Below are 13,585 nucleotides of genomic sequence, written 5' to 3'. Positions count from 1 at the left end.
TCACTATTATAGCGGCTAAGAAGGCAGCGAAAAAAATCAGACAGGCTGGTATCAGTGATTTGTATAATAAAATGTATCTTTATCATTGCTAGTTAAGTAACTTCCTGGTTTCAATCCAGTGTACTTCTGAAGTACAAAACCAACACAACAAAAAATGTGTCACTCTCCAAATACATTATATGAAAGGGAATCAGCACAGACTGTTTGAAGTCACAACATCATAATGTAACAGTAATTTACACTTCATAAACACACAGTTCAGGATCAGTTCAGAGGACACAGGGAAAGACAAGCAGTAGAATTGGGTTTCACAAACAAGCCTCCTCCAGTCGACCTCCTTTGGACTTTTAAAGCTGCCGGTCTGAACCCCTGGTGGTCGATATGAGTGTTTTTGTCTAAAACAGCTTTGTCCAGTTTATTGCTGACGTTTTGTTCTTCCACTGTTTCTCAATGTGCATGTGTCTGTGCGTGTTTGCTTCTTGTGTGTATGTGTGGGTGGGTGGGATTGTCCGGCCCAGACAGCTGAGGGGTCTTTCAGAGGCCACAGTGGCCTTGTTTATCTGAGAAGGTTGGCCCTTATCGTGCCTGAGGGGAAAAAAATCAATAGGCCTTGGGTCCTTTGGAGACGAGCTGGGTTTACGATGCCACTGTGGCCATCTTTTAAGTCTCTCAGCCAGGCTTGGCATTTATCTCAGTCTCGCACAAGATGGCCACCACCACCACCAAACACACAAATGTGTGGCTCATTGTCAGCTTAAACTTTATAAACACATCTTACCGTCCGTGTGTGGGGATTTAAATAATTTGTCATGGTCCAGCCCTGTTTGTTAAAGTGTCTAAACTTCAGAGGGTCGGGTGGATAAAGCACTGTAAAAGCCTAGTTATCTGGTCAACTGTGTGGACACGCCCAGGCAAGAGATGGCTGAACTCAGCAGGTGTTATAGTTCAAGCTGACCCCCTGTGAAGCCTGGACTCTGCACAGGGAAGAGGGTTGGTTGGGTGCCCTTCTCAGCAGGGGGAGGAAGGTGGTGAATTATGTGACTGTATTCCTTGATATCTGCCCCTGAATTCTCTGGAAGACTGACAGTTTCTTTATTTTTGTTCCTAAATCATGAATGTTGCTGTACGGTAACAGATGAAGCTCTTCGGAAAAGAGAAGTTGGAAGATTTTTTAGTTGAGGTATATTTCAAGGTCGAGGCCGACTGGCTCACAGCAGCGTCTTTTTTTTTTTTTTTTTTTTTTTTTTTTTCTCCTTTTGCTTACTTTCTGTGGCATTAACCTTTTGGATATTGTAAGAGAAGGCAAGTAGATGTTAAATACTGCAGCACAGGAGATAAAAGCTTCCTCAAGATGGTTCAATACTATATTCAGACTGTAGCTAAGACTGTGCTGCGAATGACCCTGGTATATTTAGATTTGACTGAAGGCAGTTAATCATGTCTTCTATTACTGTATAATTTCTTCTATGAAATATTATGTGCACAGCATGTGTACATTCCTGTATGTTTTGACTCAGTCTCGTGTGTGTGAGTGTGTGCCTGTATTAAAAAGTCAACCATTTCAGGATCCGTGCAGCCTTTTCTCCCTCCTTTCACTCCCTCCTGAGTGAATGCCCTTTGTTGAGCTGTGCCCTGAGATGCTCCCGCCATCTTAGCTCCTTCGGCCATGACCTGCGCTCCTCACCCCTCGCTCTCGCCCCCTCCCCGTCTATTTCCCTCTCTCTTCCCAGTGAATTGCAGACTTAGAGAAGGGGATCAATAAAAGCACACTGCATCTTGATTGGACTGGCAGCCGGGCGTCAGTCAGAGCACAGGACTATCGAGGCTGCCTGCTTGTATTCTGTTTGTGTGTATGTCAGTGTGTGATGCACATAATGATGAGGATCTTGCGACAGATTTCTGCAGGTTTTTTTTGTTGTTGTTTTTTTGTTTTTTTAATATCTTTGTCCTGGGTTTTTCTTTAGATTTGGAGCTAATAGTTTTTCCCCAACATTGTTTTTCAATTGTAATGATAAAGATTTCTTATTTTCTGTCCTCATGTGTCCAGGTCTGAACTCAAGAAGTCCCCTCAGCGAGACCAAGAGCACCTCCTCATCCCTGTCGGCCCTCAGCGATTCACTCAACAGCTCAGAGGGCGGAGACCTCACCCACGGTAACGAAGAACTCAAGAGCCTGCTCGCCCCGCCCTCCTCCGCAGGCAGCCAGTCCAGCTCCGGAAGCCACTCAGGATCAGGAACTGAGGACAAGTCTGACAAAGGCAAGAAACCAGCCAATTACACTTTATCATTTTAAATACTTCTAAAACTTAAATTCTAATTTCAAGTATTTCTCTACAAGATTAAATATTCATATCATTTAGGTAACGTTTCACACTTTCAACTCATAATCTGCTTCATCAAGACTGAGATCAGATTTGATTAAAAGTGATTGAACAACCATTGAATTCAAATTTTGTACATATAGTAAAATCGACTTTTCCTAACTGGCCCCGTCAGCGTTAAACCAGACTTCTCTTATGTGCAATAACTAAAATGTTTTCTAAACTAAACACAATGTGTCCATGTAGGGTCCCATCCCTCATAATAAGAAACAGTTTTCAGTTTTTAGGGTCTCCTGTCCAAAGTATAATTCCCCTCGTGTTTTGGAGCTGCACTAAGACTAAACACGTGCAGAAAGCTGTTGGAACCGGGTGAAAAAAACAAAGATGGGCGTCAAGTAAGGACACAAGGGATCACTCACTACAAATCCTGTCATTCAAAAATATACCCATAAATCCAGAGGAGTTGCAGAACATTGCAAAAGAGTCTGAAGTGACGACATTACATGCTGACTTCATTCACTTAATTGTATACATATGTGGCCTAATCCAGGCTGTAGTGAATGATTTTTCTTCTTCCATTAAGCAACTTAAAGGGGCGCTCCACCAATTTTACATGTGAAGGTCCATTTACTAGTGATGCGGAGTACTTCTCAGGCTGTTAAAACAGTTGTACAGTGACTCGTGTTGCTGTGGAGGAGTTTTCTGAAGTCTGAAATAACCCTGATAATGTCATAGAGGTTGTCTAGGGTTGGGCGTGAAGACTACAAATGTGTAACAGTCTTGCTGAGTCTTAAGAGTACAACCAGACTGCCAAACAAAATCACCATATTTATTTTAAAAAAAAACAGACAGACAGACAGACTCTTAACCAACCCTCTCATCCTCTCTCTCCAGGCTTCGAGTGTGTCTTCTGCAATTTTGTGTGCAAGACGCGTAGCATGTACGAGCGGCACCTCCAGATCCACCTCATCACGCGAATGTTTGAGTGTGACGTCTGCCACAAGTTCCTCAAGACGCCTGAGCAGCTGCTGGAGCACAAGAAGTGCCACACCGTCCCCTCCGGAGGGCTCAAGTAAGGAAAGCAAGTACAGACAGAGGTTCCTAACTCCGCCCGTCCTTCCCCTCCCTCACCCCTCACCCTTTCAACTCACTGCACACAAAAACACACACATACAGTTTATACACATTCATAGACCATGGCTAGAGGTGTGCTGGTTACAGAAGATTTAAATTTGGCTTCAGTCCAATAATGGTAAAAACTGATGCTACTAATATTAATGTTGAGCTTATGAGTTTCAGGCATCTCACAATGGTTTCAGTTATTATCTTACATGCACAGTTTAACTTATTTTATATACATTCAATAATGCATGTAAAATAACTTTAGGGGACATAAAGATGCATAATTTCATATGCGTAAAACTGGCTGACATTATCCTGGTCCGTTTTTATTAGGAGCTGACTGTAACAGTCATACAGATGACACCCCTAAACTTTCATTTATAACAAGGATACACAGATACATGGTCTATTTGAAGATTATTATAACTGGGTGTCCTGAATCAGTTAACCTCACTTAAACATTCATCTGCAGCCAGCAAATGAAATCATACAAGCTGTAGTTTTTCTCGACAGTCTCTCTTGGCAAGTAGAACTTATTAGATAGTGGTCTGTGGGTCTGCAGTGGCTGCTCTGAACATAAGGAAGAGTAGAAAGGAAATGGGCTTCCCCTAAGGGTCTGTTGTTCCACTGCCCACAGCTAACAGCGATGCCAAAGAATTTTTTTTTTTGATGAAACCTGCATTCCAGAAACCCATGTGTATTATATAAAATTTGTTGGCACACACAGCAAATGCACGCCATAAGCTCAAATGTCAGATCAGCTACATCTGTAACATCATAGACTGGAAACTGACAAGTCAGTCCAAATGTATGTACAGCAAAGCTAATTCACGCTTTCAAGCTTGCACATTCACACAAATAATGCATAGCATGCATTATTTCAAAATCATGACCCTAATGAAAAGCTCACACTATAGTTTGCACCCAACCACTTCAGACCCCTACATATACAAATATATGGACAAATACACATGCATCTGCATATTGGACACAGTTATCTGCTGTAGCTCAAGGCAGCCTTTTTCAAATATTGACTTGAATTTTTTTAGCTTTAGTCTCCTAACATGCTTCCCTCTCCATCTCCATACTCCAGTCCCACAGGAGCCTTTGTTGTACTGTGACACGTTTATGTCCCATTTCAGGCCTGTCAAGCTAACGTAAAGTCCATCTGTTGACCTCAACATCCACAACACACACTGATGTCACAGTAATGTATAAACGCACAGTTTCAGGGTGGCACAGGGATGAAAAAGCTTCTACACATGAAAACATTTCCCTAAACTTTTAAGAAAGAAATCACAAAAGTAGGACATTTTGTTAAACACGCATATGTCACATCCGGTCTTCATGGGTTATGATTCATTTCAAGTAACACAAACCATTTTTTTTGTTGTTTTTGAGTTGTTCTCATAACTCCAGTCTGTGCATGTGCAGAACCATTGAGTGTCATTATGACGATCGCCTCATCTTGTCATAAACAAAGATCTGTGTTCTACATCTTTTTTCTGTGCAGCCATCAGTGGAGTTAGGATGTTCTCAACATTGTTAAATGTCTGGAAATGCTAGCATTTCACTGAATGTAAACCAGGCAGTTGCCAACAAAGTTACACTGACTACTATTTTATACAAATCCTGTGGATAATAACACACAATAAGCCCCCTCCATACCTTAAAGATATCCACACAGCATCTTTTAGTTATTAACTTGAGGACCTCCTGCTAGCTATAGTGTTTCAGTGAATAAATGTAAAAGAGTTTTTTTGTAAAAGTTTTAAATGTTTCTTCTGTCTGGTGTGAATGTTTTTAAAGCCAGATTGATTTATGTAAGCCACCATTCAATAGGGAAAGAAATAGGTAGTTTCTATTTTAGATTCTTTTCATTCAATGGAGGAAAAAGAGGTGGAAAAACTGAGCTCTTCGGGTATTTTTTTAATATATTTAACTTTATTAAATCTGCTTTAACTAAACTTCTTTGCTGTACTGTTTATATCTGCACATGTTGGTTATATTTTCAATTTTTCAAGGTTTACACAGTCTCTTAATTTATGTAAACCACATTTATATTTACAAACAAAAGCAGGCAAGATTTTGCCAAACATGAGTAGAAAAAGTTAACGGACATTAAGGGCGAATTGCCGACATTTTCTGACCCCAAGTCCAAGATTTTTTTTCCCCAGTCCAGTGTGTACACGTGTATACACTTGAGCAATGTGAAGTGTTTTTTATATATGTAGGAGTGTGTAGAAAGGGAGAGAGGGCCTTGACCATTTCGAGGTTTTTCTGAGGTGATTCTGTTCTGCAGGGTTTGTGAAGCGCTTTGGGGCCCAGAGCAGATGAAAGGTGCTATTTAAATGTAAGTGCCACTCCATTCCTTCATTTCCCTTCATGTCCTACTGCTCCAATCTTTTCTCCAGCCTGTCAACCCCCCTCCCTCCCACACACACACACACACACACATACCTGATCACCTCAATTTTCCCATCATTAAACTGCCACACATACCACCATGAGCACACAGAACTGTACATGACACACACTTTTCCTTTATCTGTCCTTCTCCTCTTCATCATTTTGTGTTATTAAATTTCAAGTTGTGTTAGGTGCTTTTGAAAGTACACTTCGCCTACAACTGTCCTTTGCTTTTTGTGTGTTGTGTCCTCCCTCCCTCCCTGCTTCCTTTTTGTTACATTACCCAGGTGCCCTTTCTGCATCTACTCCACCAATCGTCCAGCGGCCATGGAGTGCCACCTTAAGACGCACTGTAAGATGGAGTACCGCTGCCGCATCTGCCAGGGACTGTGGCCCGACCAGGCCTCATTGGAGGCCCACATGCGCGGGCACCGCCTGGGCAACCACTACAAGTGTGAGCAGTGTGGCTACTTGTCCAAGACGGCCAATAAGCTGATCGAGCATGTGCGTGTGCACACGGGCGAGCGGCCCTTCCACTGCGACCGCTGCTCTTATAGCTGCAAGCGCAAGGACAACCTCAACCTGCACAAGAAGCTGAAGCATGCGCCGCGCCAGACTTTTGGCTGCCAAGAGTGCCCTTTCACCACCACACACCCCTTTGTCTTCAGCCGCCACCTCAAGAAACACCAGAGTGGAGGAGCGGGGGGACTGGATGGAGGCTTAGGAGGAGGAGGGGAAGAAGAGGAGGAAGATGAGGAGGCAGGAGAGGAGGAGCTGTCTCTCGAGGGAACATCGCCAGGGGGCTCGTCACTGCAGAAGAGCCAGGAGAAGTTCCTGTTCAGTGGAGGAGGAGGGAGCAGTGGAGGGAGTGGGAGTAACAGCCCTCTCATGAGTCTAACAGCGTCCCAGGCGCTCCAGTCTGTTGCCCTGTCACTCACGCTGGGCAAGTCCCACCAGCTGGACCCCAAAGGCCCTCTGCACTGCTTGGTCAGCACTAATGGCAACGACGCCACCAGAAACCCCGGTGGTCTGAGCAGCGGCAGCCCCTCCCTCTTCCTCCCCTCCTCCCGCCACGTGTTCGAGCAGTACAGGAACTGCGATCGGGCGCACCTGATCCCCCTCACCACCCTGTTCACCCACAACAGCCGCTTCACATTCCACTCGCACCTCCACTCCAGATGGCGGCCCGCCACATCTCCTCTCCTCTTCTCCTCCAACTCGGCCTCCCCCTCCCGCTCTTCTCCCTCACCCACCTCCCACAAACACTCCTTCCTGGCCTACCTGGGACTGATGGAGAGGGCCAAAACTGTTTGACCTCGCCCACCTCCTCCTCCTCTCCTCGCTCTTTCCCTCACTCCTTGGACAGTGGTGTGAATGACACTTGACCACTGCAGTGGGAGCAACATCTTTTCCAATCAGACCAGCAGAATAAGCTGGACCAGACAAACATATTGAAGAAAAGAAAAAAAACATTTATAAGAGAAAAAGGCTGTACATGCTAAAAATGCATTTATATCAAAAAGCTGCTTTTCTTATCAGTTCTATCAATTGAATTATTACTACTTCAACTACTACTCTCTATTACCTTTTATTTTCTGTTTTTAAACGTCTGAATGACCTGGACCCAGTTGCATTATCTGAGGAAACTAACGTATCTCAGTTTTATAGATATTTTTTCTTTAGTCATTTGACGAGATAAAAAGTTGAAAAAGACGAAACAAAACTTGCAAGTGCTATATTTTAGTGCATTTTTGTCTATTGCTATTATGCATCGAAATAGCATGCCTGTTTCTGTGTTTCAACTAGCTTTGACGTCATTAGGAAGCTAAATTCGAGATATCCTGAAGTGTTAGCGGTGCGACAGAACCAATGAAACGGCATGCTTTTCATTGAAAAAGGCACGTTTCCAAAGCAACGCCTCAAACCACGCACTTACTTATTTATCAATCTTGTACATAGTTTTGTAGCCCTTCCCCCTCCCATCTTTTTGATTTTTGTTGTTTTTTTTGTATAATGGTGAAACCATATTATGCATAGCTGCTGCCTGATGACACCTCTGTCTCAGAATAAATGTAATTTAAATGGGTCACTAACTAATTTTGATTGTTTTTTTTGTAAGCTCATAATACAGGAAATAAGCTGTGATGATGTAAATATTCAAATATGTAAATTGAAAACTATTCAATCTGACCTTCCATGACAAGAAACATACATTTATTTCTAACAATTTGATTTGAATATAAATGTAAAATGTTGCCAATGCATTTGCACTCACAGGTAAATAAGCAGTGAAATCCTACAGACAACTAACGCGTGACTAGACTGAAATATTCATTCATTATTTCTGAGACCAGGTGGATATCGGCGCAGCTTCATATGCAGAACTATGTATCACGCACCTATACTTATAAGAGATATATGAGATAACTGTTTTGTGGAGGTGACTAGCTCTGGGTTAGCGAGCTACCCACAGCCAGGGTCACCACAGGCCGATTCAATGGTGCTTTTTGGAGCTTTTTGTAATTTTTGTGTACAAAAAAAAAAGAAAAAAACTGTTCCAAAATGACTTGAATGAATGTATTTTTGTTTATGTACATGAAAAAGAAGCGATACAGAAGTGTGAATAGGGACGTCTTCTGTGCTGGTAAAGGCAGGAAAGTTAGTGTGTTTGGTGGCCTTCTGTGTCTTTTTCTTTTGTTTTATTTTCGTTTTGTTTTTTTATTTTTACTTTTTTTACTGAGCCTTTTACATCATAATAAAACATTTTCTACTAACATTCATAGAGCACCCATTGAGAGAAAAAGCTCCTGTAGGTGCAATGATGAAGCAAAGCCATTCACTTGTACAGCATTGTGTTCAATGGCACTGGCTTCTGTTAGGCCGGCTGACATGGTACTGCTTTTTACCCTACCCTCCCCCCTGTCAACCTTTTGAGTTTAAATTGCACTTAATGTAGTTACACTTCAAGCCAAAAGCACTTAAACCTTTCGTTTTCCTTTTTGTTTTAAAGTGCAAACTTAGATCCACCATGTCACTATAATGTGAAGTAGACAATAGTTGCTGGAAATTACTCAATCAACATCCCTCAGTTTCACGTGTAGGCATTTCTAGTGGTGCAAAAGGGTCTGCCTCCGTGAAATTGGAGAAAGTAAATACAAATTGCATGAATTAGACAGTAGAGGTTAAGCTCTCCCTGGGAACTAAAGGTCCCAGGCTAAATTGTGATAGCCAATTTTGCACAGTGCTGCACTTTTTGATTATGAGAATATGTATTTATCCGTAAAATGCTCAAAAAGAAGTATGTTTTGCGAGATGGGGCATCATAGTACAAGCATTTTATTTTGAAAAAGCTTTACCCGTTATTAATAGTGCTTGTGTTCCTAAGTGGTCTTCAAGCCAATATCCCTTATTTGTAAAGGGATTGTTTTTTTTATTTTCTTTATCGTTTCCTTTTGTCTGTTTTACTCATGCATTTTCTTTTAATGAATCATTGTTGCTTTTTTTATTTTTCTACTTAAATCTTATCAAAAAAAATGTTGATTGGACAGAGAACATGAATTGTCAAGACCAAAATGTAACTCGCAGCAGGATGTGATGTTAGGATTGAATCCGTCACATCCTGCTCTGGAGCAATGCCTCAATTGTCCCCCACCTTTTACACTGCTGTTTGTTTGTTCCTTTTTGCTCTGTCAATGTCTGGCATGCTGTCTCTGGAGTGAAAGGAGCATCCCTCTAACACACACACACACACACACACACACACAGACACACACTCTCCTTGTACTGTCTATGTTATCTTTTATACTCTAGTGCCACTTGGTGGAAGGAAACCACCTGAGACTTCTGAGAATAAGTCAAACTAATTGTCAGGGTCCAAAAGAAAAAAGATGAAGAGATAAAAAAAAGAATGTGTCTCCTCTTGACACCTTTTTAAAATGTCTGCCTTTTAATACAACATAATCATGAATGGCTGCACTTCTTTATGTCCCCTTAGTTTGAGTGTAACATTTAAAAAGGCAACAGGGCTCTATCCTTTTGAAAAACAGTATTCTTAAGCACTTATTCTGTTTATTTCCCCAATTGTAAGCAGCACAGTGACTTTTTTTAAAGCTTGACTACCTTTTCAGCACTTCAGAGTATGCATGACATTGCCCTCGCTCTAGTTCTTTAGCACTTAATTGTGTTTAAAACTAACTCCCTTGGTTGCGTTTAGTTAGCATCACCCTGCACTGTCCTACAATCAGTTAGCTTTAAGTTTGGCTGTATTTTATGATTAGAAAAGGCTCAACTATCTTATCTTTTGGCACTCGGTAAAGATTGGTATGTGCTGTACAAAGCTTTTTTTTATTACTCCATTGTTAAGGCTGTACAGGGTTGTGACGATAACTGGTAAATAGATCATTTGTACTTTTTTGGTTTTGTATTTGTTTCCTTTGTTTGGCATTATTTTATGTTCAACTTGCCAGATCTAAATGTAACAGGATTTGAAAGTAAAGCTTACATCAGATATTATGTCACTTGTCTGTCTTTTCTCTGTTTTGCAATTACTTTAAACAGCATCATTCAGCATCACTTTCAGCATCAGTTTCATTTATTTTCTCAGTTGGCCGTATCAACCAGGATGCTCAATGTCTCAGATATTTAAAATTAACTAGAAGTTAATATGAAACAATTAGTTGATTAATTGTTATACACTGACTAAATTAATTATCATTAGTTTTGATAATCATTAATTGTAACAGCTGTTTAATGAAGCAAAATGGTAACTGTTCCAGCCTCTCACATATGAACATTTATTGCTTCTCTACAATTAGAAAGTGCAAATTATATTATTTTATATCTTATATCTTATTAATATCTTTTGGGTTTTGGACTATGGGCCTGACAAAACAAGATGTGAACAAGATTTCAAGATGTCAACTTCAGCTGTCAAAAAGATGTCATCAGACAAACCTGCAGGCATTTCTAACTGTTTTTGGACATTACAAAGACATTGCAATTGATCAGTTAAGATGATAATAATTAGCAACCCTAACTAAATGATAATAGAAGATTTAGGAAAGCAACTTCATTCTTGACCTTGAGAAGACAAGTTTAGCAAAACATTCGGTCTATTACGGAAAACTGTAACATCAGTTATATTTTTGTTTCACACAAGAAGGTTTTAGTTTGTTGTAACTCCTTGATCACAATTTGTCAAAATGTGGTGATATCAGCATATCTCAAGGTCCAGTTTACTTGTATTTTTCTGAGCCACTACTGTTTGCTCAGTATTCTTCACATTTACATAAATAAAAATATAGGTATCAATGTGGATATGGATGTACAGTTGATCATTTTTTTATGCCTTACTATACTGACTTTTTGTGCCTTACTTAACTGCGACTTTTTATGCGTTGCTACACTATGACATTTTAAGACCTTTTTATGCCTTACTATACTATGAAGCTTTTGTGACATTTTTTACACATTACTGCACTATGACGTTTTTATGACATTCTATACTATGACGGTTTTAATTCCCTACAATACTGATGTTTTCGTGACATTTTTTATGACTTACTATCCTATGACGTCTTAATTACATTTTATATGTCGTGCTGTACTATGACATTTTTATAACGTTTTTATGTCTATATTATGTTTTTATGACATTTTTTATGTCTTACAATACTATGACATTGTTATGACTTATTTTGTGCTTTACTATACTATTACATTTTTATGACATTTTTTATGTCTTACTATGCTATTATGTTTTGGTCAAGTTCTTTAAGCCTTACTATGCTATGACGTTTTTATGCAGTAATATACTATGACATTTAAATGAAATTTTTTATTTCTTACTATATTAGGACATTTTTATATTACTTTTTATGCCTTACTATACAGATACATTTTTATGACATTTTATACAATGATGGTTCTTATTCCCTACTGTACTATGATGTTTTTAAGAAATTTTTTTATGCCATACTATACTATGGCGATTTTGTGACTTTTTATTCCTTACTATACTATGACATTTTGATTAATTTTTATGCCTTACTATACAATGACGTTTTACTGACTTGCTATACTATGAAGTTTTTATGCCTTATTATATTATGATCTTTTTTATGAAATTCTATACAATGATGGTTCTTATTCCCTACTGTACTATGATGTGTTTATAGATTTTTGTATTCCACACTATACTATGACAATTCTAGGACTTTTTATTCCTAACTATAATATGACGTTTTTATGACATTTTATGCCTCACTATCCTATGATGTTTTATGCCTTACTATACTGTGACGTTATTGTTACTTTTTATGCCTTACTTTACTATGACGTTTTTATGACCTTTTTTGCCTTACTATACTATGGCTTTTTATGCCTTACTATACTATGTCGTTTTTATGACTTTTTATGCCTTACTATACTATGACTTTTTATTCCTTACTATACTATGTCCTTTTTAAGACTTTTTATGCCTTACTATACTATGACTTTTTATTCCTTACTATACTATGTCGTTTTTAAGACTTTTTATGCCTTACTATACTATGTTGATTTTAAGACTTTTTATGCCTTATTATACTATGTCGTTTTTAAAACATTTTTATGCCTTTCTATACTATGATGTTATTATGACTTTTTATGCCTTACTATACTATGACTTTTTATGCCTTACTATACTATGACGTTTTTATGACTTTTTATGCCTTGCTCTACTATGACTTTTTATGACTCGCTATACAATGTTGTTTTTATGACTTTTTATGCCTTATTATACTATGACTTTTTATGCCTTACTATATTATGACCTTTTAATGACTTTTTATGCCTTACTATACTATGAAATTTTTATGCCTTACAATACTATGATGTTTTTATGACTTTTTATGCCTTAATATACTATGACTTTATTATGAATTTTTATGCCTTATTTTACTATGTTGTTTTTATGACTTTTTTTGCCTTACTATGCTATGTCGTTTTTAAGACTTTTTATGCCTTACTATGCTATGACGTTTTATGCGTTACTATACTATGACATTTTTTTGACTTTTTATGCCTTACTATACTATGACATTTTTAAGACTTTTTATGGCTTACTATACTATGACGTTTTATTCCTTACTATACTAGGACGTTTTTATGACTTTTTATGCCTTACTATACTATGTCGTTTTTGTGACTTTGTATGCCTTACAATAATATGACGTTTTTATGACTTTTTATGGCTTGCTCTACTATGACTTTTTATGTCTCCCTATACAATGTTGTTTTTATGACTTTTTATGCCTTACAATACTATGACGTTTTTATGACTTTTCATGCCTTACTATACTATGACATTTTTATGACTTACTATACTATGACGTTTTTATGACTTTTTATGCCTTAATATACTATGACGTTTTTATGACTTTTTATGCCTTACTTTACTATGACATTTTTATGACTTTTATACCTTACTTTACTACGAGGTTTTTATGACTTTTTGTGCCTTACTATACTATGACATTTTTATGACTTTTATGCCTAACTATACTATGACGTTATTATGACTTTTTATGCCTTACTATATTACGACTATTTATGCCTTAGTATACTGTGACGTTTTTATGACTTTTTATGCCTTACTGTAATATGACGGTTTTTTTTTACTTTTTATGCCTTAATATACTATGACTTTTTAATGACTTTTTATGCCTTACTATACTATGTCGTTTTTTTTTTACT

General features: G+C 38.5%; 1 protein-coding gene across 1 annotated transcript in view; it reads left to right on the top strand.

Moving 5' to 3' along the window:
* The window catches only part of znf827 (zinc finger protein 827), a 64,786-nt gene extending 54,423 nt beyond the window's left edge, over positions 1–10,363 (top strand). Inside the window, exons 12-14 of the mRNA XM_023403322.2 lie at positions 2,048–2,257; positions 3,215–3,392; positions 6,139–10,363. Of these exons, the coding sequence (XP_023259090.1) occupies positions 2,048–2,257; positions 3,215–3,392; positions 6,139–7,165 (1,415 nt within the window). The 3' untranslated portion in view covers positions 7,166–10,363. The remainder of the gene's footprint in view (positions 1–2,047; positions 2,258–3,214; positions 3,393–6,138) is intronic.
* Positions 10,364–13,585: the final 3,222 nt, after the last annotated feature.

The sequence above is a fragment of the Seriola lalandi genome, unplaced genomic scaffold (assembly GCF_002814215.2).
Source record: "Seriola lalandi dorsalis isolate HSWRI2012SDOR001 ecotype SW California unplaced genomic scaffold, Sedor1 jcf7180002054125, whole genome shotgun sequence".
NCBI lineage: Eukaryota > Metazoa > Chordata > Actinopteri > Carangiformes > Carangidae > Seriola > Seriola lalandi.
The sequence above is the reverse complement of the archived record's forward strand: the minus strand, read 5'-3'. Positions and strand labels throughout refer to the sequence as shown.